General features: G+C 48.7%; 9 protein-coding genes across 9 annotated transcripts; 3 read left to right on the top strand and 6 right to left on the bottom strand.

The window, feature by feature from the left end:
* Positions 1-1,033: 1,033 nt before the first annotated feature.
* TGAM01_v206404 (D-isomer specific 2-hydroxyacid dehydrogenase) lies at positions 1,034-2,246 on the bottom strand (the record flags this gene model as incomplete). Its single annotated transcript, XM_018809885.1, has 3 exons — positions 1,034-1,622; positions 1,691-1,834; positions 1,912-2,246. The coding sequence occupies 3 exons, from the start codon at positions 2,244-2,246 to the stop codon at positions 1,034-1,036; spliced, it is 1,068 nt and encodes a 355-aa protein (XP_018656941.1).
* A 1,673-nt stretch (positions 2,247-3,919) lies between these two features.
* Positions 3,920-8,435, bottom strand: TGAM01_v206403 (hypothetical protein; the record flags this gene model as incomplete). Its single annotated transcript, XM_018809884.1, has 2 exons — positions 3,920-8,219; positions 8,275-8,435. The coding sequence occupies 2 exons, from the start codon at positions 8,433-8,435 to the stop codon at positions 3,920-3,922; spliced, it is 4,461 nt and encodes a 1,486-aa protein (XP_018656940.1).
* Positions 8,436-9,305: 870 nt separating this feature from the next.
* Positions 9,306-9,945, top strand: TGAM01_v206402 (ubiquitin-conjugating enzyme; the record flags this gene model as incomplete). Its single annotated transcript, XM_018809883.1, has 4 exons — positions 9,306-9,358; positions 9,433-9,521; positions 9,584-9,715; positions 9,770-9,945. 4 exons carry the CDS (start codon positions 9,306-9,308, stop codon positions 9,943-9,945), a joined length of 450 nt encoding a protein of 149 aa, XP_018656939.1.
* A 562-nt stretch (positions 9,946-10,507) lies between these two features.
* TGAM01_v206401 (ATP synthase subunit D, mitochondrial) lies at positions 10,508-11,235 on the bottom strand (the record flags this gene model as incomplete). Its single annotated transcript, XM_018809882.1, has 3 exons — positions 10,508-10,537; positions 10,594-11,076; positions 11,227-11,235. 3 exons carry the CDS (start codon positions 11,233-11,235, stop codon positions 10,508-10,510), a joined length of 522 nt encoding a protein of 173 aa, XP_018656938.1.
* Positions 11,236-11,752: 517 nt separating this feature from the next.
* TGAM01_v206400 (nascent polypeptide-associated complex subunit alpha) lies at positions 11,753-12,546 on the bottom strand (the record flags this gene model as incomplete). The annotated part of the gene is made up of 3 exons (XM_018809881.1): positions 11,753-12,116; positions 12,178-12,236; positions 12,307-12,546. 3 exons carry the CDS (start codon positions 12,544-12,546, stop codon positions 11,753-11,755), a joined length of 663 nt encoding a protein of 220 aa, XP_018656937.1.
* A 723-nt stretch (positions 12,547-13,269) lies between these two features.
* On the bottom strand, positions 13,270-13,783 carry TGAM01_v206399 (60S ribosomal protein L14-B; the record flags this gene model as incomplete). Its single annotated transcript, XM_018809880.1, has 2 exons — positions 13,270-13,584; positions 13,655-13,783. 2 exons carry the CDS (start codon positions 13,781-13,783, stop codon positions 13,270-13,272), a joined length of 444 nt encoding a protein of 147 aa, XP_018656936.1.
* Positions 13,784-14,938: 1,155 nt separating this feature from the next.
* On the bottom strand, positions 14,939-15,436 carry TGAM01_v206398 (hypothetical protein; the record flags this gene model as incomplete). Its single annotated transcript, XM_018809879.1, has 4 exons — positions 14,939-15,037; positions 15,085-15,147; positions 15,204-15,244; positions 15,301-15,436. The coding sequence occupies 4 exons, from the start codon at positions 15,434-15,436 to the stop codon at positions 14,939-14,941; spliced, it is 339 nt and encodes a 112-aa protein (XP_018656935.1).
* Positions 15,437-18,204: 2,768 nt separating this feature from the next.
* On the top strand, positions 18,205-19,601 carry TGAM01_v206397 (hypothetical protein; the record flags this gene model as incomplete). Its single annotated transcript, XM_018809878.1, has 2 exons — positions 18,205-19,212; positions 19,278-19,601. 2 exons carry the CDS (start codon positions 18,205-18,207, stop codon positions 19,599-19,601), a joined length of 1,332 nt encoding a protein of 443 aa, XP_018656934.1.
* A 530-nt stretch (positions 19,602-20,131) lies between these two features.
* Positions 20,132-20,651, top strand: TGAM01_v206396 (hypothetical protein; the record flags this gene model as incomplete). Its single annotated transcript, XM_018809877.1, has 3 exons — positions 20,132-20,143; positions 20,213-20,515; positions 20,571-20,651. 3 exons carry the CDS (start codon positions 20,132-20,134, stop codon positions 20,649-20,651), a joined length of 396 nt encoding a protein of 131 aa, XP_018656933.1.
* Positions 20,652-23,089: the final 2,438 nt, after the last annotated feature.

Below are 23,089 nucleotides of genomic sequence, written 5' to 3'. Positions count from 1 at the left end.
CGATTTCAATGGGCCAGTCATTACATCAGCAAAGGACGTCAATGATGATCTTTTATCACGCTCACTCATTTCAGTCGCTCGCTTTCACCTCATAATAACAATGGAGCAGCAATATGAGCTACCTACCTTACCAAGAACGCACCCAAACGAAGGGTACTCACTTGAATTTCTTCATCACGGCGACCAGTATTTACCTGAACCGACATTAAATGGAAGCACATTTTGAAGACAGGAACTTGCTGCTCCATTGTGCTTGAAATTAGCCATAGAGACAGTAATCCGGTCGATTCGCCCTAGCTATTTGCTTTCTCCAAGCTCGATTAAGCACTAGCGATTTTTATTCACCCAAGCGTGATACTCAAGATAACGCGACGTAAAATCAGGCAACGGGGGGATTAGAAATACGAAGGTACTTGCAATTTCTTCATCCTCTCGCCTCTCACCTCTCGATTTCTCTCGATTTCTCCTTTTTGTTTGTATTTTCTCCTCAAATTAGCTTCTTATAGTTTTTTTTTTTTGTTTTTTGGCTTTTTTTTTTTTGGCTTCTTTTTCGTTTTTCTCTTCTCCTACCTTTGTCATTTGGGTTTCATATTGGAGCATATGGATTTGGATGGAAACAAGATTGTTTATTTGTTGAACGATCCTGTTTTAGAGAAGAGTAGAAGTCGCATGGGCGGCTCAAGATTACACACGGAGAACGGGCAGACTAACAAGCCCTTCGCAGGGATAACTACATGTACGAGTTTGACGAGTTAATGGTGACGAAGGAAACGCTTCATGAAGTTACATCTTCGTTATAATATACACACATATATTAATTGTACGTGCTGACACCATGTGCCAATTAAAATCCTGGTGAATAGTGGATGAATGATTATAGTTAATGATATCAATTGCTTGCCAGCTTGGTTGGAAGTTAGCTTCATTTGGTATAATCTACGCTAAGCACGGCTATTAAATGCAAAAGTTATGGTTACATCTGCTTACAATATCATGTACTCTCCTAGTTCACCGCTTTGAGAACTTTGATTCTCTATCGTTTGACTCGGTTGAGAAGAGGCTCCCCTTTATCCCACCGCTCCAAGTTCTCCAAGATGATGTTTGATATACGCTCAGTCAGGCGCGAAGAATGCCAGCTGATATGAGGCGTGATGAAGACATTCGGAGCCTTCCACAGCGGGTGGCCCTTGGGCAAAGGCTCCGGGTCCGTGACATCCAGAGCGGCACCACGCACGAGGCCTGTCTCCAGCGCCTCAATGAGAGCGGGCGTGTCGACAATGGGGCCCCGCGCGACGTTGATGAGGAAGGGCTTCTTCTTGCCGAGGATCTTGAACTGCTCGGCGCCGATGCACCCCTTGGTCTCGGGGCTCATGGGCAGGCTGAGCAGCACGACGTCCAGGTCCTGGCTGAGGAAGTGGTTGATGGCCTCGGGGCCGGAGCCGGAGAACCATTTTGCGGGGAGGAGGCCGTCCGGGTCGCTGGTGCCGGGGACGTGGTACTCGTGGAGCTTCTTGGACTCGGGGGTGGTGCGGGGGCTGGAGGTTTGGACGTAGATTTCCATGCCGAGGGCGTGGGCGAGGCGGGCGACTTGGCGGCCGATGGAGCCGTATCCGAGGATGCCCCTGGATGTTGATTGATGAATACATGATGAGAATGAACGTAAGGGGGAAGGAGGGGAGAAGAGACTTACATTCGGAGCCCGGGAGAGTCGGTTGTTGAGCCGCTGAGGCTCATTTTCATGTCCCAGTCTTCGTTGTCTGCTTGGGCCATGAAGGTCCGGAAGTTGTGGGCGTGGGCGAGCCATGCGCCAATGGCCCATTCGGCGATTTGAACTCTTTACATATGAGAAGCAATTGTTAGCCTAAAAGAAATAGGGAAAAAGAAAAAAAAGTGAGAATCATGACCACTTACGAGTGAGCTCCGCTTGTACAGCAAAACGTGATATCCTTGTTGTCATATGCCTCATGCCCAATCCACAAATCGCTGCCCGCAGACGCCAGCTGGACGAATTTGACATTCTTCATGCGCTCGGGGCTGGGCGGCGGCATGACGCACAGCATCGTGACGCCGTCCCAGACGTCGTCGGGCAGCTCGTTGGAGTTCATCAGGCGGGAGTTGACAACGGGGGCGACTTCGTAGTGGATGCGCAGCTGGGGGAAGCGCTGGGCGGCGGCGGCGAAGAAGGATTCGGGGAGGGGCATGGGGATGTGCAGGAGGAGTTTGTCGTCTGCTGTGATGTGGCCCATGTTGCCTGATTTTGGAGTTGATATTGGTACTGTATAAGAGGAAGGATGATGGTGATGAGAAGAAGAGAATGGAATGGTGTTGACGGCGATTGAGGAGAGAAACGTAGTTGAGATGAATGGAATGAATGAGACAACTGCTCGGCTTCCTATTTTATACCAGATCTTTTTCCTGTCGGTGAAGCCAGGATAAGAGCGCAATTGCTATTATTGTCCTGTACGAAGCCTTGTTACCCAAGCCTCAAGCTGTATAAGACCTAGCAAACTCTATAAGGCAATAGGATTTCGAAGGATCGGGTGTTTGCCAGATTAGAAGGACGATGAGATGAGAAGAAGGAAAAAGACGACCCTTTGGGTTAGTATTTAAGATTGTTATTTTGCGTAGTTTAGTTACAACTGATTAGTAGTTAATATCTCCCTGCATTACAACTCTTATCTGACCTCTCCCCTCTTTTAATCCATGCCCGAGCATATACGCTTCCGCAGTACATACGGCTTGCACGGAAGTCGTTCCGATTGCTATTTAGCCCAGTATGCCGAGCATTTTGTGTGTGGGGGGTAACTACTAGATTACTACTACCTACCTACTTAGCACTGCTTTGTATAGTTGTATGTATTTGTGTTCCTGTCGATAATTTGCCTAAGAGTTTAAGGCGTCATTTGGGGGGTTCCCCATCGCTGCCAAGGATTTAAAGATCTGGCGTGTAAAAATAGTTGTTTCTTTCGAGACCCACCCGAAACTCCGAGTCTCCGTCACATGCTTTAATGTTGCAGTCTGTGTGTTTGAGAATTTTTCATTTTTTTTGAGTCAAGTGAAAAAAAGTAATATAAGCATGAGATTATTACAGAGAAGCCATGGTGCGACTTTTGGAACTACAGGATAAAGCCACCAAGTCCAACCAATCAAACACTGGCTATATGGAAACTCTAAAAGAGGGCCTTTCTTTCTACTCGAAATTGTAAGATCTTAGGAGCAAGGCTAGGGCTGATGCAGCCTCTTGTGAGATTTTAAACAAGGTCCTAGTCTGCCGTAGGTTGAGACTTTGGACTCCTCGCGTTTATTAATTTGAGCCTCTCTTTTATCGATCTTGGCGAATGGCTGCTTCGTATCAGAGGAGAGGTATTTAACCCGTAAACGCCATATGAAACAGTAACATCAACTAACCACATATAGCAGAATGCAAGTCATGCCACCTCTTTTTTTTTTTGTCCTTTTGTTTTTCTTAACTCCGAGATGTGATGTTATGTGTGTGATTCATGCTTAATATCCAGCTACGATTAGGTGTACGAGGGGAAAAAGGTAGCGCTGTGGTATTGCAAGGGGGTTGAGGGCGGAAACCCACGGCGCGGGCAGCGTTCCGCAGTGTCGGGCTCTCGGTGTAGATCCAGCAGCGATGGCACCAATTGCCGGATCTGGCATATGGCTGAACACCATTGAGGCTCACGTCACGTACAGCTTGACAAATGGATGAGTCATCTGTGTGTTCTAGAAGACATCTTGGACGTCCATCAATGGGAACCGCAGGAATGGTATGAGGTGTAGCCAATTATGGATATGCAAGTCTAATATTACTTTATTTGTGGCTTCGCATCATTAGTCGCCTACATCAAAGATGGAACGAGCCATCCATCATCTTCCATTACAGCATGCATACACCATATCCAACCACACATCTTCAAGTCCCCCTCTTCCCGTTTCGCCTCTGGCTCGACGCCCTTGACCATGCACCCGCAGGCGTCTTGAAGCGTACAAAACTCAGTCCTGGAGTTGTTATAGAGCCCTGGGCCCTGCTCGGCACGTTCTTACCGACTCGTTCCCAGTCGCCGTTGCTGTCTTCCCCATTACCAGCAATGTTGCTCCTCTTCTCATATCTATACTCTTCGTCCTTTTCACCCAACGCCGGGCCCGGCAGCATCGACAGCTTGGACTGTGACTGCGACTTCATCACGGCGCCCCGAAGAGCAGCCCACGATTCCACCTGGCCGTTGGAAGCTTGCTCGACGCAGTTGCATTCATCGCCGGCAGGGCAAAACATCTCACCTGCGGCATGCCATTCTGCGAGACACTCCTCGTGGCTTGAGCACCCGCATGTCAGACAGGGTGGGAAGAGGGCATCTACAGGTTCCAAGCAGTATACGCAGCGGAGCTGGCCCTGCACACGACGGCAGCGGTCGCAGTTACCCACGGCCCCGCCGACTTTGGAATCGGTCGAAGAGTATCGCAACGGGTCTAATTGAGTCTCATGGACGCGGCAGATTCCCGTCACGTCCAAGCCGCGACCCGAGGCGGCTAGGATTTGCAGCTGATCCTTCTTGCCCATGATGATAGGCGATGATCCCGTTTTGAGATGGTTTGTGTTCCCACTCGCACCGTCCTGGAGTGTGAACGAGTCGTGGAAACTCCCTTCTGCTCCAGTAAAAGGCGATTCATCCTTCAAGACATTGAACTTCATGACTTCAAGACGAGCAAGGGGCTGTCTCCACATCTGGAGCATCTCAGCATATGCGTAGCGGTAGTTGGCATAAATGTTGGTGCGGCTTGGCTCCAGTAGAGGCTCACTTAGCCAGCCGTCGTCGTCGAATATTGTCTGATCCTCAACAAAGACAGAGACGCTCACTGGCACGAGAGACAGCGTATCGTCTCGACGGTACTCGTCGTCTGACACAGAATTCCTTCCTCCGCTAGAGTCTCCCACAGGATAAGATGGCCCAGCGCTGGCATATCCGGTACGTGGTGTCAGTGTGTTCAGAATCATTTCTGCCGGGCTTGGTTTCTTCCTTAATTGCCCCGCGGGCGGCGACGAGGAGCTGGCCCCGGTAAATGATCGCGAGAAGTTGGTTGAAAACGCCGAACTGAGCCCAGTGCTAACTCGTGAAAGAGGTCGGTTAGAGGTGGAGGGAGACCGCGATAACATCGTTGGAGGAGGGTCTGCATCGGCTGTCAGAGGTCTCGCTTTTGGCGGTGGGGTCTCGCCACACGAGTATGAATTGGTTCCGGGTTCGCCTGTCCATGTCATTCCATCGTCCGACGCGTGTGAGCCCGCATAAGGTAGAGGTGTGTGAAGAGTGCCGGGCGTAGTCACATTCGAATGCGGTATGCCCCGACCATAGATATTCCACATCGTAGCATCTGTAGGAAAGTAGTCTAGTGAGAATGATGGTGCCTTGAGAGGGAGCGGTGTTTCCTGAGATGGAAGCTGCGATTCCACATAGGCAACGCTATCATCAGTCGAAGAATCGCTAAAGATGCAAGAAAGCATCGCCAACATTTGTATATCGGCAATCTTTTCAAAATAGTTGAAAAGCTCTTGAATAAAGTCCTTTGCCAGCGGATGTCGACCCCATTTCACCCGACCTAACAAAGCATTGTCTCCTGCTGGAGTGAGGCTTTGCTCATCATCGATGGCGCGAGTCTTGGATACACTGTCTCGAGCAATGACAAGGATAGAGGCTCGTCTCTGGTTGCTAGCCAGGACCTCAAGCGGTATCCCTTTCTTCAACAGCAAGGCCAAGTACTGCCATACACTCATCAGATCAGGATAGCCGTACTTCTCTGCAACTCTTGCGTTGTGTTCGCAAACATCTGCTCCGTCGCCAAAGATGGCATACTCCTGAGCAAATTCCCGTTTGGAGGGCAGATCTGGTCGCAGGTCATGGATAGAGACTGCATTTCGAGGTCGACCTATTTTTCGGCGGCTTGTCCCAGTACCTGTGCCGGTACCTATTCCAGTCCCGGTTCCACCACCACTAGATCGGATGGATCGATCCTCACTCCAGGCCTTTCTGAGATGTCGGCTTGAGTGATACCAAAGACTCATCTTATTTATCGATGTAGACTCGGAGTCGCTTGATGAAGAAGATGACTCGCCCGACTCATCAGAATCTGATTGATCATCCGTAGCTGATGCCTCCTCGGTAGTATACTTGTATCGCGGAGGCGGATCGTGTGTTAAGCGACCAAAGCCAGCAAAGAACGGCTGGTCCAACCTTGGGCGGTCCTTGTTCACATCTGCAGATGTTTGGAACAAAACACGTGCTTTTTCTTCCTTTGTAGGGAAGAAGCAAATGAGTCGTCCATCATGCGAGAATCGAGCGCCACATGTCAAAGGAGGCGGCGGAACTATAGTACGAGCCGGAATGGCGATGGCAGTGTCTGCGTCAGCAGGAGGCAATTCCTGAGACATAGATACCGACCCGCCAACTGGATTATCCTCTTCTTCGTCCGTGGAACTATCGTCGGCAAGCCCATCGAGATCATCATCTAAATCACGAACGTTCTTAAAGAAGGTGGTGCTGGATTCGAGGTCAACTTCACCCAGCAGATAGGTGAAAATTACTTCCAGGCAATTTTGTTTCCTTCGCAGGAATTGATCTGCAAGCTCGTGAAGCTCTCGGTCAAGTCGCTTGTACATTTCCTCCTGCATAAAAGAGCTTCTCTCGATGGTAAATCTCGGTGCCTTGAGCTTTGGATACTCTGTAGGTATATCAATCTTCACCTTGATGAATATGTTTTCTCCGTCTTTACCCCAAGGACCATTGAGCGAGGCACTCAGTGTCAGGTTATCCATATCGATATTATCCCATTTGACTTTCGGAATCTGTGTGCTGACCCGCAAGAGCTCTTCTTGGATCGTATCAGGTTCGCCCCATTGGTCATCACCATAGCCGTGGCCCATGATGCCAGAATCCTTGGACATTAGCCGTCTGGGGGCATCCATCAGGCCCTTTCTCTTCGTAAAGCTAATGCCTTTCATCCAACCAATTTGAGCTTGGCTTGGATCCAGTCTCTTACCAACTGGATTGTTGGCTTTCATTGATGGCCCACGCCATGCCGGCCTCATCTGACGGCCAATATGCGGAGAAGACCGTGCAGCAGCTGTAAGGGCGCTTTGCTTGTGCACAAGCCCGCCTGTGCTAGTTTTAGAATCCTTCATCGTACTCGCCCGTTTATCGATTGTAGAGGCGTCATCAACTGTCCGGAATGTTTTGTAAGTCGCCCCCTTCCGAGTAGTACTGATTCCGCCCAAAGCTGGAGACCCCTTTTTGTATCCCACTGCCGAAAATATACTGGGATCAATGCAATGAAGCCTCAGCTCGTTATCCGTACCCCAGGTTACAAGTTGGAAATCTCGATCATCAAGGTTATCTTCCGTAACCCCGCCTCGAGTTCTCCAGAGGAACTCCTTTGCTTGATGATCTCCATGGCCAGGAAACACAGCAACCGGTGTCGGCGATGCATCCTTACTCTCGTCTTTTGACCACAATCGGTCATACATGTACAAGTCGCCAGGTTCATTCTGCGGCATCGCAAGGAGACCATAGCCAAAGGGCGTGTGGCGGGCTCTCCAAACCGGGTACTCGGTGTGAATAACATGTTCCAATTCATCGCCGTCATTGCTATAATCCCAAAATTTGATGCTCTGGTCTAATGAGCACGTAACAAGGCCTGTCGAGTTGCTTCGATTCCAGTCTAATCCGTAAATCTTCGATGTGTGTGCGTCAATCGACTTCACGGGCTCAGAAACCTTTCGCTCATCCCAAATCCGCAACCAACGATCATGCGACGAAGCTAGGATGTGAGGATCCCGGCGGTTGTACTTGACTTGAGTAGCTCCGGCAAAAAAGTCGCAAAAAGTAAGCACTGGTTGGCGAGGCCGACGGAGATCCCACCAGTGCACATAGCCATCTACAGAGCAGGTTGCAAGGAGGTCGGGGTGGTGAGCAGAGAAATTGACGTCTGTGATGGCTCTGGTATGGCCTTGGAGGGAGTGTTCAATTGCTCCAGTGTTTGAATCATCTCTGAGATTGAGATTCCACACCAATGCGCGGTGATTCGCCGTCGAAACAACCCAGTAGTCTCGGGCAGTGAATGGAGACCACTGCACATCAACAACCAGCCATGGCTGGCCAGAGCCTCGCAGACGCCGTGGCGGGCTGTATGGCGAGTCCAAGTCAATAATTGCAAGTCCTTCGGGTCTAAACAGAGTTGTTAGTAGTCATTACAGAACGTTTCGACGCGTTGCCAACTCACGATGCCAGGGCAATATCCCGTCCCGAAGGTGAGATAGTAGCAGAGCCGACAACGCCTTCAACATGGATTGAGCCATCGGCCTCGAAGCTCTCGCTGTCGTACGCCGACTTTACGATTCGGCCCTTCTTGGGCGAATCCACGGGCTGGTCAAAAGCAGGCATCGTCCTCTGTGGTCTCCTGATGATTGGCTGTGTCTCGCATGTCGCGGCTCATCTGCGAGCCTTGGTGGCGGTGCTTGTCCAAGCTGAAGTGACAGTCGTGTAGCTGCCGGCAGCTATGCGCAGCTCGCATTATCCATCCGACGACATACGAGCGATGTGATATTTCAGTCTGGCTACAAAGAGTTCGATACGGTGACTCTGGCTGAGCGTCGTCAGATGATGTGCAATTGGTGGTTGACCTTTGACTGGATGCGCGCCAGCTGTGAGAGCTACTACCTAGTACCTAGTAGGGAGGCCAGTGACGGCCAAGTACACTGCAAGTCACTGAGCAGGGATTTTAGCCTACGTCAGTACCTGGGCTAAACCTAGACAGCGCTATAGGGGACCTGTGGCCCGAAACGCTAAGCCATGCGCACTGCAGCACTGTCTAGCACACAATATAGTCGTTGCGCACCCTTGATCATCAACGTAGGTTGGAGAAATCTTCTAGTCTAGTACAGCGTAGAGTAAAACAAGGAGCTTGTTCCGAGAAAAATAAGACGATTTACGATGATTAGTTACAAATGAAAGAAAACCAACAAATTTCATTCAAAGGCTGTCTATAGTTTTTTCTTCCTCGTTCTGGCTTACTGTTTGCCGCACTCTTATCGCAAACAGCCCCTCGGCCGCCTGGAGTCTTTCAGTGTCGCATGCCCCGCCTTATATTTCCTCCATGCAACACTTCGGTCGTCACGTTCTACCTAAACTAACGACTGCAACATTATCAGCTGCGTAGTCGGCGCAAGGCCTCTGGACCACCACTCTCTTTACCTTCACACTCCCATCATACCGACCCGTATTGTTTCTCACGACATCATAAATTACTCCAAGATGGCCCTCCCAAAGCGCATCGTGAAGGAAACAGAACGCCTGATGGCCGAACCGTGCGCCCCTCCATCCGGTTGCCTCTCGCCATCCTGGTCCTACCTGAGTCGCTGACGTCTTTTTCTTTGTGTAGAGTCCCCGGAATCAGTGCTGTGCCTCACGAAGACAACCTGCGGTACTTTGACGTCGAGATCCACGGTCCCGCATCCTCACCCTACGAAGGTAACATGGGCGATTTCTAAAGACGTCGCAAGTTGAAGCAACGGTATTGACGGGATATATAGGCGGCATTTTCAAGCTGGAGCTCTTCCTCCCAGACGACTATCCCATGACTCCTCCCAAGATTCGATTCCTCACCAAGATCTTTCACCCAAACGTGGACAAGCTGGGTCGCATTTGTCTAGATGTGCTTAAGAGTGCGTTGTTGAAATGCGTTGAAAACATGCTCCAGTGCTTATACATCGTCACAGATAACTGGTCGCCTGCGCTGCAGATTCGGACGATCCTGCTTTCCATCCAGGCCCTTCTCGGTGCTCCCAACCCCGATGATCCCCTCGCTCCCGACGTTGCCAAGAGCTGGAAAGAAGACGAAGCTGCTGCCATCGCGACGGCGAAGGAGTGGACCCAGAAGTATGCAAAGGCATAGATGAGAATAGAAAAAAGTAACAATGAAAAGCGAGCGAAGAAAAAAAGAAGAGGTATATACGTGTCGAAGACTTGCGATAAGGTTCGAGCATGCGAAGGAACAGTTTTTTTTACTTCCGGTGTATGAGCATTATTTACGGGAGGAGTTGAGAGATTATCATGGCTTGATTTCGCATATTTCTAGAAGGTTCATGTTTCGAAAGAAGTACAAACAAATATCGCTGGGAGCGCTTCCCTGGCGTGGTGTAGTTTAAACGAGTTTGCAGGCAAGATAGTGTCGCTGGGCCAATACATTATTCCTTCACTTTGGCTGTCAGAAATTTCATTATTAACCTATCTCACTCACACTCATACACTCATGCGAAGTTCCTCCACCGTTTTATATCTATCGTTGCCTCGACGTTGTCTTTATATCTTCTTGTTTCCCCTCTTCTTGTGCACAGGTACATAAGGGGACGCAGGAAATGGACAATTAGCAGAAACTGGACGCCCCTGCCCCAAGTTCTTGTATCTACAATGCTAGAGTACACAAAGAGAAGTCGAAATAGGGTAAAATAAGTTTCTTAGACCATGGCAAGGTCGCCAAACTTCTCCTATAGGGGGGGTTAGCACTGCAAATCAAGATAAAGCCCGGAGTCAATCCACATACCTTGTAACCAGGCACCATCCATCTGCCCTTGGAAACCAGCTCGGCGGTCTTCTCGTCAATTGACTTCTCAGCGGCGGCAACCTCATCGACGGTAAGCTCCTCGAATGGTCTGGCCTCTTCAATGTTCTTGAGGGTGGCGGCAAGATCCTTCAGCTCCAGGTCCACGGCCTGCTTGGTGGCCTCGGCGTTCTTGACGGCCTCGACCTCGAAGGCGTCAATGGCCTTGATCTGGCGGCTGACATCGTAGGTGGTGGGCTGGAAGGCCTTGAAGCGCTTCTCGATCTCGTCAATGACGGCCTGGTTCTTCAGGACGGAGCGGTACTGGGCGAAGTCGACGGTGGTGGGCTGCTCGGTCAGCTGCTGGACCTTGCGGCGGGCATCCTCGTTGCGCTTCTTGAAGGCCTGGAGGGAGGCGACGGTCTGGCCGCGGAGGCCTAGGGACGAGGAGACCTTGACCCAGTCGAGCTTGAGAGCTGCGCTTCGCTATTCGACGAGAAAATGAAAATTAGCTCATGGATCTTCCCAAGAGATATTGCGCATAGGTAGTGGTCGGAATTCTTCATCGGTCGCTGCATTGTCCGTGCGATGTTGGATATCTTGTTTATTCTGCGACAATTAGAGAGGAGAACTTACCGTGGCCATTTTGAGATGTGTTGTGAGGTCTCTTTTAAAGATCACAGCGAGATCTTGAACGGAGGTTTGATTGACTTTGCCGAAACTTGCCCAGTCCGCTCCGGTTGCAAATCGTGGCACGTGACTTTGCGCATGACTTTTCATCTAGCCGCGCCTAACCAGTTGGATGCATGCAGCAGTGCAATAGTACAGCGGTTAGTCTGCAGAGCTGCGACATAAATGAGCTTATGTAGAGCTCAATTCTTTGGGTATGCGCATGTCAATCTATGTAGATTCCACATTAATTCAAGGCTGGGAATTCCAATGGCAGAATGAGGCTATCATGTGGCTTTCATATGCTCAACTATGTGAGCACCGGCAAGTCCCCCGTCACAATTGCAGAATAGAACCATGTAAAGTACGCAATAACTTGCTTTCTTAGAGGACGAGTAAAGCTCTTTGGTGAACAATAATACAGATCCCTATGCGCATTTATTCGCGCATACTAATGATATAATTTCAACCACCCTGCCCATATTCCCCGTCATCAGATACTCAGCGCCATAATGGAATTGACAATATCATTGTCGTTTTCCTTTAGTGCTTTCACGGCCTTCTTTCGGCTGACGTTGGCTTGGGTCATGACGAGCTCGATATCCTTGTCCTCGAGGCCCTCGGCATCAACCTCCTCACCATCATCTTCCTCTTCCTCCTCCTTCTTGGCCTCAGAGGACTCACCCTCCTTGCCGTGGTCGTGGTCATGGTCGTGATCGTGATCGTGGTCGTGGTCGTGATCGTGATCGTGGTTGTGGCCGGCGTGCTCAGCCTCGGCGTTAGCAGCGGCGAGCTGGGCGGCAGCAGCCTGCTGGGCGGTGGCGTTGATGTCCTCGATCTTAGCCTCACCAAAGACACTGACGAAATTGTTAGATTTTACGTCCCATTTTCCCATCATGAGTTAATTTCCTTGCTCACATGTAGGTGTTGCTGTTGGGAGACTTGTAGACGTCGGGGTTGTTGATGACGAAGAGGATCTGTATATATCCGTTTTAGCTCCCGTCTGCGAATTCCCAGCTTTTCCTCTCTCAACTATAGAAAACCTACGTTCTTGGGGCGGCGGAGGGTGACACGAGTGATGCCAGGAACTCGGATCAGGTTGAGCTTCTCGAGAGCCTTGCGGGCCTTCTTCTCCTGGCGGGAGTGGACAACGGCGGTAGAGCCAGCGGGGAGACCCTCGCCGAGCTCTTCAGCTTCGGATTCGTCGCTGGACTCATCCTGTTCCTCGACCGTGGGCTTGGTCTTGGTCTCGTCGTCGGGGAGCTCTTCAACTCGAGGGTTGGCCATTTTGATGTCTGTGGTGGGGTAAATTAGCTGAATTTTCGTCTTTCACACGACAATATTATTGCTTGAAACGAGCGAGCGAGCTTCGTTGTCGCCTGATGTCGCCCTAGATGTTTCGCAAAATAGGCAGAAAAAATTTCAACAGCCGAGATACTCACATTTTATGCGATTAACCTGACGATTAAATTGGTTTGTATCTACAACGTGACAAACTGCGCAACAGACTTGTGTTAAGAGACGAGAAGCTGCCAAATTCTACCTAGGTACCTAGGTAGGGCTTGGGAGACGGCTAAACCCAATTAGGCACTAGGGAACCAAGGCGTTTTGGCTTTTGCGCCGCCAAATTTTGGCCTGCGCAGTAGGATTGGGAATTTATACGTAATGTACGGCTATAGATTGCATGTAGTGTCAAATATCAAAGGGTGAGATTTTGTAGTGATATTTTACATGCAGTTCATGGGTATTTCTTTTTACTACACGAAATCACAAAGATCCACAATGAGAATCCTCCCTATAACTTTGAATTCATTTTTGTCTGAATTTCCGTATCGACGCCGTTCATCATAAACGATGATATGTGACAACATACAGCCCTTCCAGAAAGGGAGCGAAAATGAATCCAGCAGAACTTTTGCTGCTGTATATGCGTTTCCTGTCCGGATCCATGCCCTTCATTCTATTTCCATCCGATCAACCTCTCCGTGACTCCAGAGCGTAACATCCCAATTATGCGGAGGCCTTGACCTTGGCCAGAGCCTTGCGCTCCTCGAATCGTCGCTGCTTCTTGAGGCGGAGGACCTTGAAGCGGTCGAAGTCGGTCAGAGCCTTTCTCCGCTCAAGCTGTTCGCGCTTCTTGGCCCAGTTGCTGCCCTTCCACTTGGTGTCGATCTCAGCCTTCTCCCAGGCCTTGGTAAGAGCGGCCTGTCGGGCGCCTCGGGGCAGGTTCTCGATGACGAACTGAGAGAGGAGGGCCTTGGTGAGGTGCAGGGCCTGTCGGGGAACCTTGAGCTTGGGGTCTGAAGAGGGGCCCTCAACGAGAACCTGGATGTCATCGGGTTAGTTTTCTGTTTCGTGAAGAAGTCGCATTTTTTCGGGGAATACGTCAACGTACTCGCTTGTGGTCGATGATCTCGACGATAGCAGCCAGGCGGCCGCTGTAGGGGTGCTCGCCGTTAATCAGGACGATGCGGCCGACCTCGACGAGGCGCCAGTTTGAACCCTCAATCAGTGCTTCGCCCATTGTGACTGGATCTATTTCGACGGCGTGTTAGTCGGATAATGTTGGTTCGAAGAAGTCGCAATTCATTCGGGATCAGAATGAAGTGGAGGAACACGCGTGTATCATACCAAATGTCGACGATAATCTGCCGCTCGGGGGATTGTTCTGGGGCAGCAGCGTTTACTGGAGAACGCTTTCGACTTTCGACGGCTTTTGAGCCCTAGGGCAAATAATTTTCTGCCCGCACAAGCTTTAATTCTTCCGGAGTTTCTATTTTGCCGAGCTGACAAAGACGCGCTAGTCCAAATGCCCGCTAAGACAGCCGCCTTTTCTTCTTCTTCTTCGCGCCCGAGCTAAAATTTTTGAGCCTCTTTGTCCAGAATATTTGATGGTATTCGCGCTGAAAAGCAAAAGATTCTTCGCAAGGATTCGATATAATCCTACGACTCCTGAATCTTTGAGGTGAGGTAAGAATAACTGTCTCTTTTTCTCCTTTTTGTGCATTGCGCCAGTACGATGATGAGGTAATTTGCGGTTGATCACATGCGGTGGCTCTCTCGCCGGAGATGCTATACCAAATGTCTAAATGAGAAACTTTTTCTTACATATCCTGAGAACTAGCGTCTTTGTTTTTTTACTGTTCTTTGCTTGGCTTGAACTTTTCACTAACAGAGACTGTTACAGGTGATAGATATGTTAGCATTCAAATCAAATAAACATTCTTCATTCGAACATTTACTTGTCTCATCCATATGCAATTGTGCTCATTCTAGTGATCTTGAGAGGGAATATCCATCAAGCACCCTAATTCTATAATTCAGCTATAGCTCAACAAGGCAGTCATATATACACGAAATTGTTTCATACGAAATTGTTTCATTACTATTATACAGGTACACGAGTAGCAGGAGCAGCAGGATTGGCCTCAGTGCTGGTTGACAGAAATGGAATGTCGGATAATTTTTTGCTATCAATACAATGCTTTTTGTACGAGTACAGTAGATGATATAGACATATGCCTACACCAGCGACAAGAATATTTTGAGCAGCGTTGCTGACTGCCTGTGAGTAAACAAATATACGCAATTCACGGCCCAATTATAACATAGGTACCTGTTCATACCTCATTTCCGACTGAGCTCTGAATCATTTAAACTACAATCCAATTCAGCTCATTTAAGCCTTGCCTTTCCGTTGTAGGTACTCTTCCTCTTCGGCTGCGATTTCAGCGTCGACCTTGGCCCCTCGTGATGGCTCATTGCCGTGCAATTTGGCCTGCATATTGTCAGTTATTGTGATTGAGGCTGCAGATGAGTGCTTACAGGAAGTGTTGGGTCCTTTTTCAAGGCAGCCGTTTCTCTGTCATCGCCGGGATCTGACTTTTGCTGCGGCCACGTCAGTCATTCTGTATACGTATAAATGGCAGGATTGAGCAGCGTACCTCTTCCGCTGCTAGCCTGTTGGCGATGGAGCGTTCGTCCTCTAAAGAAGAAGTCAGCATGGACGGCCATGGGGTAGCAAAATTTGAAATTTCGTACTTGAATCAAGGTTGCTGTGTGATCCCTTCTGTCCCTCGTTGAATCGCTCAGCCTGCTGCACCTCGGATTTCTTGACGTTCCGCTGGTCACCAGCCTCGTAAACGCCAGATGTGCCAACGTTAGAGTATCCTGACATGATTGCTAATTGTTTGTTTATTGGGGGAAAAAACGTTGTTTCAATTGATCAATAATTTGTTAAATGTTCTTATTTTTAAATTGAAAAGCTTCGACGTTTGATTCTTTAAATACTCACCATCTCGAACAAGTCGATAGCCTTATTGCTACAGGTCTCCACATGTTGATCTCATCATACGTCATGACAGCAGAATCGCGGCGATTGACATGAGAAACGCTATTATGTGGGATCTAACGTCATAGATATAACAAGACGCTGGAATGGCTATCTGAAAAAGCTCAATTGATGAAAGCGTTGATGTAAAACTGGTGTCAGGGAGAATCTCAACAAGGTGAGATTGATGTGCAGAGAGCCTTGGTGGTGGCAAACGCACGCACCCACCCATATCTTTCGTGGTTACCAAGTTATTGAAAGACAATCACTTGGAGTTATTGAAAGACAATGACTTGGATAGATGATACAGTAAAGTCTCTCATACAGGGACACAACTTTACCTGTCACTTGAACAACACTATCTTTCACCATGCCTGCATTTTAGAGTATTACCCTGCACAGAGACAGTATATGTGCGAGGCGAGCTGTGTATGCTACATCATCGCCCGATTCTTTTATTTCTATTTCTGTCAAACCTCCTTAGCCTCAGGTTTTCCTTCTATCTACTAATTATAAGCTTAATACATTAATTTATGAGATAGGCGACTGATTGCAATCTCACGATCTAGCAAAGACCCTGTATAATGCATAAAAAAGAGGGCCCTCAAAGCGGATAGAGCTACATGCAGACTAGGAAATGGCCACCATCTTCTATTCTTACGGCTGAATACATAGATGAGGCGGAGATGATGTGGAAATTATTTCTGAAAAGCCTCTACTCTTTGCTTTCCGTTCCATGATATTCTTCCTGCATTACAGGTAAACAAGGTTGTTTTGCAGACTTTTACATTGCATATAATCCTCCACTGCTGCCACAGGGCGTCAAGCACACCATTTTATGCCAAGTCGCCCTGGTCAAACGCATGCTATGCGATATCTTGTTTCGTCTTGTACCAGCTTTTATACAAGCTGGGCATGAGCAAAAGGAATCAAGCAAATTATTCTTGAGATTTAAGAGTGCCGAGAGCGAGCTTGCGTCTCTAGGTGTATGGTGGTCCGTGAGAGTCCCAAAGACTGGGCGTTTGCGGATGTAGTCCCAGGGTACAATGGGGAACATCCATCGCTCGAGAATACGGTAGATGATCTCTTCCTTTAATGCTGTTGGCCCGGGACGTATCAATCTGGGCAACCTGATTGCTGAACTAAGCAGCCATCTAGTAGATCAAGGTGATGTGGTCAAAATAAATCTCTCCATTGCTACCCGCCGCCTCTGCCTGCCTGTTACAATTGGTCTACAAACTTAGCATAGTACTCTCGCCTACGCAATCAAGGTAAACGCAATAGTGTCACGCATTATCCTTGAGTTATCGTATTGAAGCGTGTAAGAGTATACTTGCAAAGAGACAACATAAGCTTTTGATGCAGCAAGAGAAATGCTGCGTTTTTAGTATGTGCAAGGCAAGCCATGTATGCTGCACTACCGCTAGATTCTCTTTCTATGCATGCCTTTCAGCTATTGGATCTTTTCTCTCTCTGCATCTTCTGTATTTCAGACTGGAAAAAGCTAATAACAGGCCTATCACGTCCTAGATCTAAGACCATACATGGCATTTCTAGTTGCATTATTCTCTTACGGCGCTAGTGACCCACGGCTTTTGTCTTGCCCCCCCTTTTGAAATGCGCTACTGAGCGAATGAGAGCTGAGAAGTCTTCTATTGGTTCTGGAATCAGGCGATTCAATCTGCAACGATGCCTAGAACGGGCAGTGGCAGATGCAGCTCAGCCGCGAAGCAGTGCGCGGGCCAAGAATTTTTTATGTTAGGCCAGGGAGTTTCGGACGATCGTGAGATGGGCGACTCATCACAACCACACGATCTGGCTTAGAGCGCAACAGGGGATGCAAAACAGAGCCTCCAGAGCGAATGCTAATACCTGGGAGGCATAAAGCGAAGATATAGCTGATACGCTGTAATTGAGTGATATCTACGGAGTACAGGTTTAAAACAATGTCCGCGTTACAAGGGCGTAGCCGTCCAGCCGTCCAGCGTACGTAACACCAGTCATTAAACCATGCCATATTCCGTGTCGCCTTTTTACAACGTCGGCACTCCATTCTTGGCCAGATTCACCGCAACATTGCCCAAACTAAGATCCACTATTAGGGGACCAAGTTGACCAACTCTGCCGAATAATGGTCCCCTTTGTTTTGCATCAGGCCAAAGACGCCTTCTTCTGGAGCTGGCCCCGGCAGAAAATCAGTGGGGACGCCAGAGCTGGGCGAAGCAAGCCGGGCAAATCTTTGGCGAGATGATTTAGCAAGAGCCATTGCCGTCTGGCCAAGCAATCAGGCGCAGAAAGTGACCTGACGCCGCAAAGAGCATAGATAATTGAAACTATTTGGATGTAAGTTCACGCCAAACGACGTGAAGTGGCTTGGGTAGGTTGGACTAGGTCTTAGAGCTCCAATTCACTGACACGGCGAAGGCGTGGAGGAGAGCAAAATGCGGAGACCCATGCAATCTCGCTGGTGGATGCGCTGGCAGGCATGTCCGAACAAAGCGGTTGAGCCATAATTAGGGGGGATTTTTCCTGCTATAGTTTATACTAGACTGGGTGCGCCGTTTTGAAAAGCTTCATGAGCTTTTTGTAAATGCTCTGGTCGCGGTAATCTCACCATGGAGTGCGAACTGTTTTATGACAGCGGTCTCACACGTGCAGATCACGTTGTGCTGAAAAATTTGGAGAACGACATCACTAAGAGACGGGAGGCTCGCTCGGAGCAAACCAAGGGTGACAATGACTGGCACCATGTCTCAGCAGCGTCCCAGGCTGAGTCGCAGGACGAAAAGGACTCAATTGAGGCCATCAAGGACATTGCCCTCCTCAAGTCCCTGAGAGACCCCGGCGATGCTCACTTTGAACCAACCATATTTGTGTCCATTGACGATCTCCCCAATCGCCTTCCCAAGTCTGTCAACAATCTTGTCCTGCAGCCATTCGTTCGCTGGGCACGGAAAACAGCTCGATATGACACAGATGTGGTGTTCATTGTGCATCTGGTGCTGTATTTTACCACATCAGTACCAAGCGCGATCCTTTTATTCCGAAACTTCAACCTCATCCATGGCATCGTCCATGCTGTTATGCAGGTCTACTATGTTGGCACCTACACGCTCATGATGCACCAGCATATCCACCAGCGTGGAATCCTGTCCAAGAAGTACGCCTTGTTTGACAAGCTATTTCCGTACATTACGGATCCCTTGATGGGACACACGTGGAACTCATACTTTTATCACCACGTCAAGCACCATCATGTCGAAGGCAACGGTCCAGATGACCTTTCCTCCACCATCCGCTATCAACGAGACGACATCTTTCATTTCCTTCACTACGTGGGCCGCTTCTTTTTTCTCGTCTGGTTGGATCTCCCCACGTACTTTATGCAAAAGCGCCGCTGGGGATTGGGTCTGCGAGCAGCAGGCTGGGAGTTCGGCACCTACTTCTTCTATTATTCCATGGCAACTTTTGTCAACAAACAAGCCACCATTTTTGTGTACATCATTCCTTTCTTATTGATGAGACTGGGATTGATGGCGGGCAATTGGGGCCAGCATGCTTTTGTCGAACCCGACGAGCCAGACTCCGATTATCGATCAAGCATCACCTTGGTGGATGTTGCAGTGAGTAGATCCTCTTCGTATTTAAGCTGGCATTTTGGAAATCTGGAATTGACATGTTTTTGTAGAGCAATCGATTCTGCTTCAATGATGGTTATCACACCTCGCACCATCTTAACCCGCTCAGACATTGGCGCGATCACCCAATCTCTTTCTTGGAGCAGCGGAAAGCCTATGGCAAAGAAGGAGCAATTCTGTTTCACAACATTGACTTCTTGATGATCACTTACCGACTGATGGTAAAAGATTATGAAACGTTGGCCAAGTGCATGGTTCCGCTTGGAGCCGCCCAAACAGACCTCACGATGGAGGGACGAATCAAGTTTTTGAAGAGCTTGACACGCAAATTTTCAGAAGAAGAGATCCAGAAGAAGTTCAAAAAGCAGGCCTAAGATCTCACACGATTTTACTTTGACGGAAATAGATGGGCAGAAGATCATGCTTTAAGACATTGAAAGAGCTCTGATAAACCGATATATCTGGTATAAAGCTGAATGGGATCATGTAAGGTTGGCTTACTGGGTTACTATGGTTGCGAATATTGGCGGCGTTTTGGCACAAGGATGAGAGATAATAGACCTTGTACTGAATCAACACATTGATAGAGTTTATATAGCTAGAGACATCAACAAATGGAAAATAAAAGAGACGAACATACATGATGATGAGATTAGAGACCAATGTCTAATTCGTCCCCTGGTGTTTACCTCAATTGGTAGGTACTTGTAGCAGGTGCCTTAGTGGCTGCATGCCAAGAGGTGCTGCCAAGACCCGCACGGGTCACGCTATAGGTAGCTTATTTGCGGCGACAAGTTCTCTGAACGCAAATAACGTCATTCTTCACTTCTGCGTCTATTGAACTACGAATCGCTGCTTATCGCCCAAGAACCAGCATATTTCTTGCACAACTCTCCTGCTCAATATGTTCGGATTTGTAGGTCAACTCAGCAGCTCTGGTCACCGGCAATAGCGTCAATTGCAACTAACCTGGCTCGCCGTGTAGCGCAAGACCCTCGACATAATCACGCTCTTCCACAAGGCGAGCTCTCCAGCCTCTGTGCGAGTGTCCAATCTGCTCAAGCAGGCATCCACAAGCGCCCAGACGAATGCCGTCAACGATGCCAGTGCTCGCCGCGACCCATTTGAGCTGAACATCACCGAGGACGCCCCAACTCTCGATCAGGTGGAGACAATCTTGCAGTATGTTGGCCAGAACGGCGCCTCTCAGGTCGTCAAGGGCGCAAGGGACGACAAGGATGCTCTGAGGAAGTTCAAGGAGAATAAGGAGAATTTGCTGCGGCCGCTGGTAAGTACTGTGATGGGAAATAGCTCATGGAGCGCAGTGACTAATCCTTTGGTAGACGGTTGACTGGAGCAACGGCAAGGCGATTGCAGGGGACAACGAGTCCGAAATCTTGAAGCTACTAAACGCTCAGAAATAAGCATCGCAAGCAAGCCATCATGTATAAAACAAGCTTTATAAGCTGCATCTTCATATATACCCCACTCCTTGGAATAAAATTATTTGGGCATCATAGACGGTGGTGAGAAAAAAATAGGATTGATTTTTTTTAATGTGTCGATGTCTCCGCTTCAAATGTGTATGCCTTGATGCTATCAAACAGCTTCACTCTCTACGATCAGAGCTCCCTAAGGCAAACGGATCGCGAAGTTTGTCTCCAGAGGATACCAACGATTTACGGCTTCCATAACAGCGCCATATCTACCGTCTGCTACAAACAGCTCGTTACAATCAGCGTCTTGAGAGGGTTTATCTTTTAGAGCTCCACCGCTGCCAGCTGTCGACCAGTTGTAAGAGTCACGCTGCAGGTTTGTCAGTGTTCATTCACTTCATCATAACTTTCTTTCTCAATAGTTCGGATGAAAATATGGCTCATTTCACCCAGCTTATTTAAACCCACCCTCCTCTTCCATCTCTTCTTCCCGCTTCTCTCTCCTTCTCTCCCCGGCAGCGCACAGTAATCTGCAAAGCTTTTCATTGCACAACAGCAAAGTTGTTGGATACGAAAAACAGATTCCTACTGTTCTCTAGTCTATTCAAAGCTTGCATCACGCCTCTTTCTACCCGCGAACAATTTCTTGTCGATCTTTTCGCCGCAGAAACTCGCCTTCATCTCAAACTAAGCGAATTCCCAGCTACCTAGGCTCGTTGCACCTTCCTCATCAGAAGGAAGAGCTCGCAATAAGGTACGTCCATTTATCATCGTTTTCCTGACCGTTTATTTTCTTTTTCTGCTTCACCTTCTCCATCGCCCGTCACGTCTTTTTGGATCTCGTTTTTGGTGCTAACAGCGCTTTCTTTCCGTGCCAGCGATTTTTGAGGCTTGCGTCCGTTCGTTTCAACGATTCACTTTGTCATCTTTCATCCCCTGTCCTTGTTTTCTTTACTTTTTTTGGGAGCTTCGTTGAGTTTCGATACTACTCTTACTGACAATGGCCAAGACCTCCATCATGACTGAGGCTATGCGAATGAACCCTCTACCAGCACCGCATCCGGTTCTTCCTGCGGCTGCTTTCCCTCGTGTTTACGCCGAAGATTTTCCCCATGGAGATCGCGAAGCATATGCTAAATACTATCCATATGGGCTTCCTGTCACCTACAAAATGATGCATGGCGTGCACTCGCAAGGAGTGGCCCAGACATATTTGGAGGACAATCTTCCTGTTGGATTCTACAACAACATTCCTCCAAAAGCGGCAGCCATCATCTCAACTTCGAACGGAAATCGACCATTCCGGAACTTGGATCACATTCAAGCCCAGCGTCGAATTCACTTGTGGTCCAAAGACGAAATCCAAGCGATTTGCAACTCACTTCGCAAGCTCCATTGGGATCAGCTGAAGAATATGCAGCAGCCTTACTGCTGGGATGATTTGTGGACTTACTTCGATGCCTATGACCTTTATCATAACGGCTGCCTAAACCTTTGGAATGTCATCAATACCATTTGGGATGAAAATAGGCTCATTTCGATTGACGTGAAGCGCGAAGTAGCCGCTCATATTGGCCATTGGGCGGATGAGTGGCTGAAGCTGAAGGAGAATCGCAAGAAACTGACGCAGTGGAAAGAGTCTCAAGGCTCCATCTATCGCATTCTTAATGATAAGGACCATGAATCGTTGGGCTCGCTGCAAGATGATGTTGTGCCACTTATTGCGAGCGCACTGAAAAGCCGGCGTGCCTATCTTCTTTCTAATATGGAAGCAGAGAAAGCTGGAGAGCCTGCTGATCTGGTAACGGCATTCCGTACGAACGGCGTTGAGAACTGGCTTAGTGAGTTATCCAACCATCCCGCTCTCATGAGGCCCTGGGAACTAATTCATCTCTAGCCGGACAGCCAGTTTTTGACGGTAGTGGACTGCCAGCGCCTCCTGTATCTGAACCTCACCGTATGTCAGACAATCCAGCTCCCTGCTTTGAACAAAATGGGAAACACTATTTTCTTCCGCCAAACTGCTTCTCGCCTCCAGAGTCTGTTCAAAAATCTGCCGACAATGTCCAAGCTTTGCACAACCCCCCAGATGCTGTTTCGACTCCAGCAAGATTCTCCAGATCTGGCGTAGTCATCGTCAACGGTAGCAATGTACCAAAACCGTCACAGGGGCCTGTCACCAAAGCTTACCAGAAGAAAAACGACGAGATACATGGCCAAAATGACACTCGCAGAACTTCGTCGATGCCAGAGACGTCGTCTCCCATGATCTCTAGTGACAGTCAAGAGCCTGGCTGCAGAAGGTCACAGCTAGCGGTGGATATGGAACATTCTACCAGCGCTGATGTTAGACGAAGCTCTGAGTCGGCAGCTTTGTCAATAACCGAGCAAGAGCTATCTGATTCTTCATTTTATATCAAGAAAGA

This window comes from Trichoderma gamsii, assembly GCF_001481775.2.
Source record: "Trichoderma gamsii strain T6085 chromosome Unknown Scaffold_21.2, whole genome shotgun sequence".
In the NCBI taxonomy this organism is placed as follows: domain Eukaryota; kingdom Fungi; phylum Ascomycota; class Sordariomycetes; order Hypocreales; family Hypocreaceae; genus Trichoderma; species Trichoderma gamsii.
Note: the sequence above shows the minus strand (reverse complement) of the source record. Positions and strands in the feature narration are given on the sequence as shown.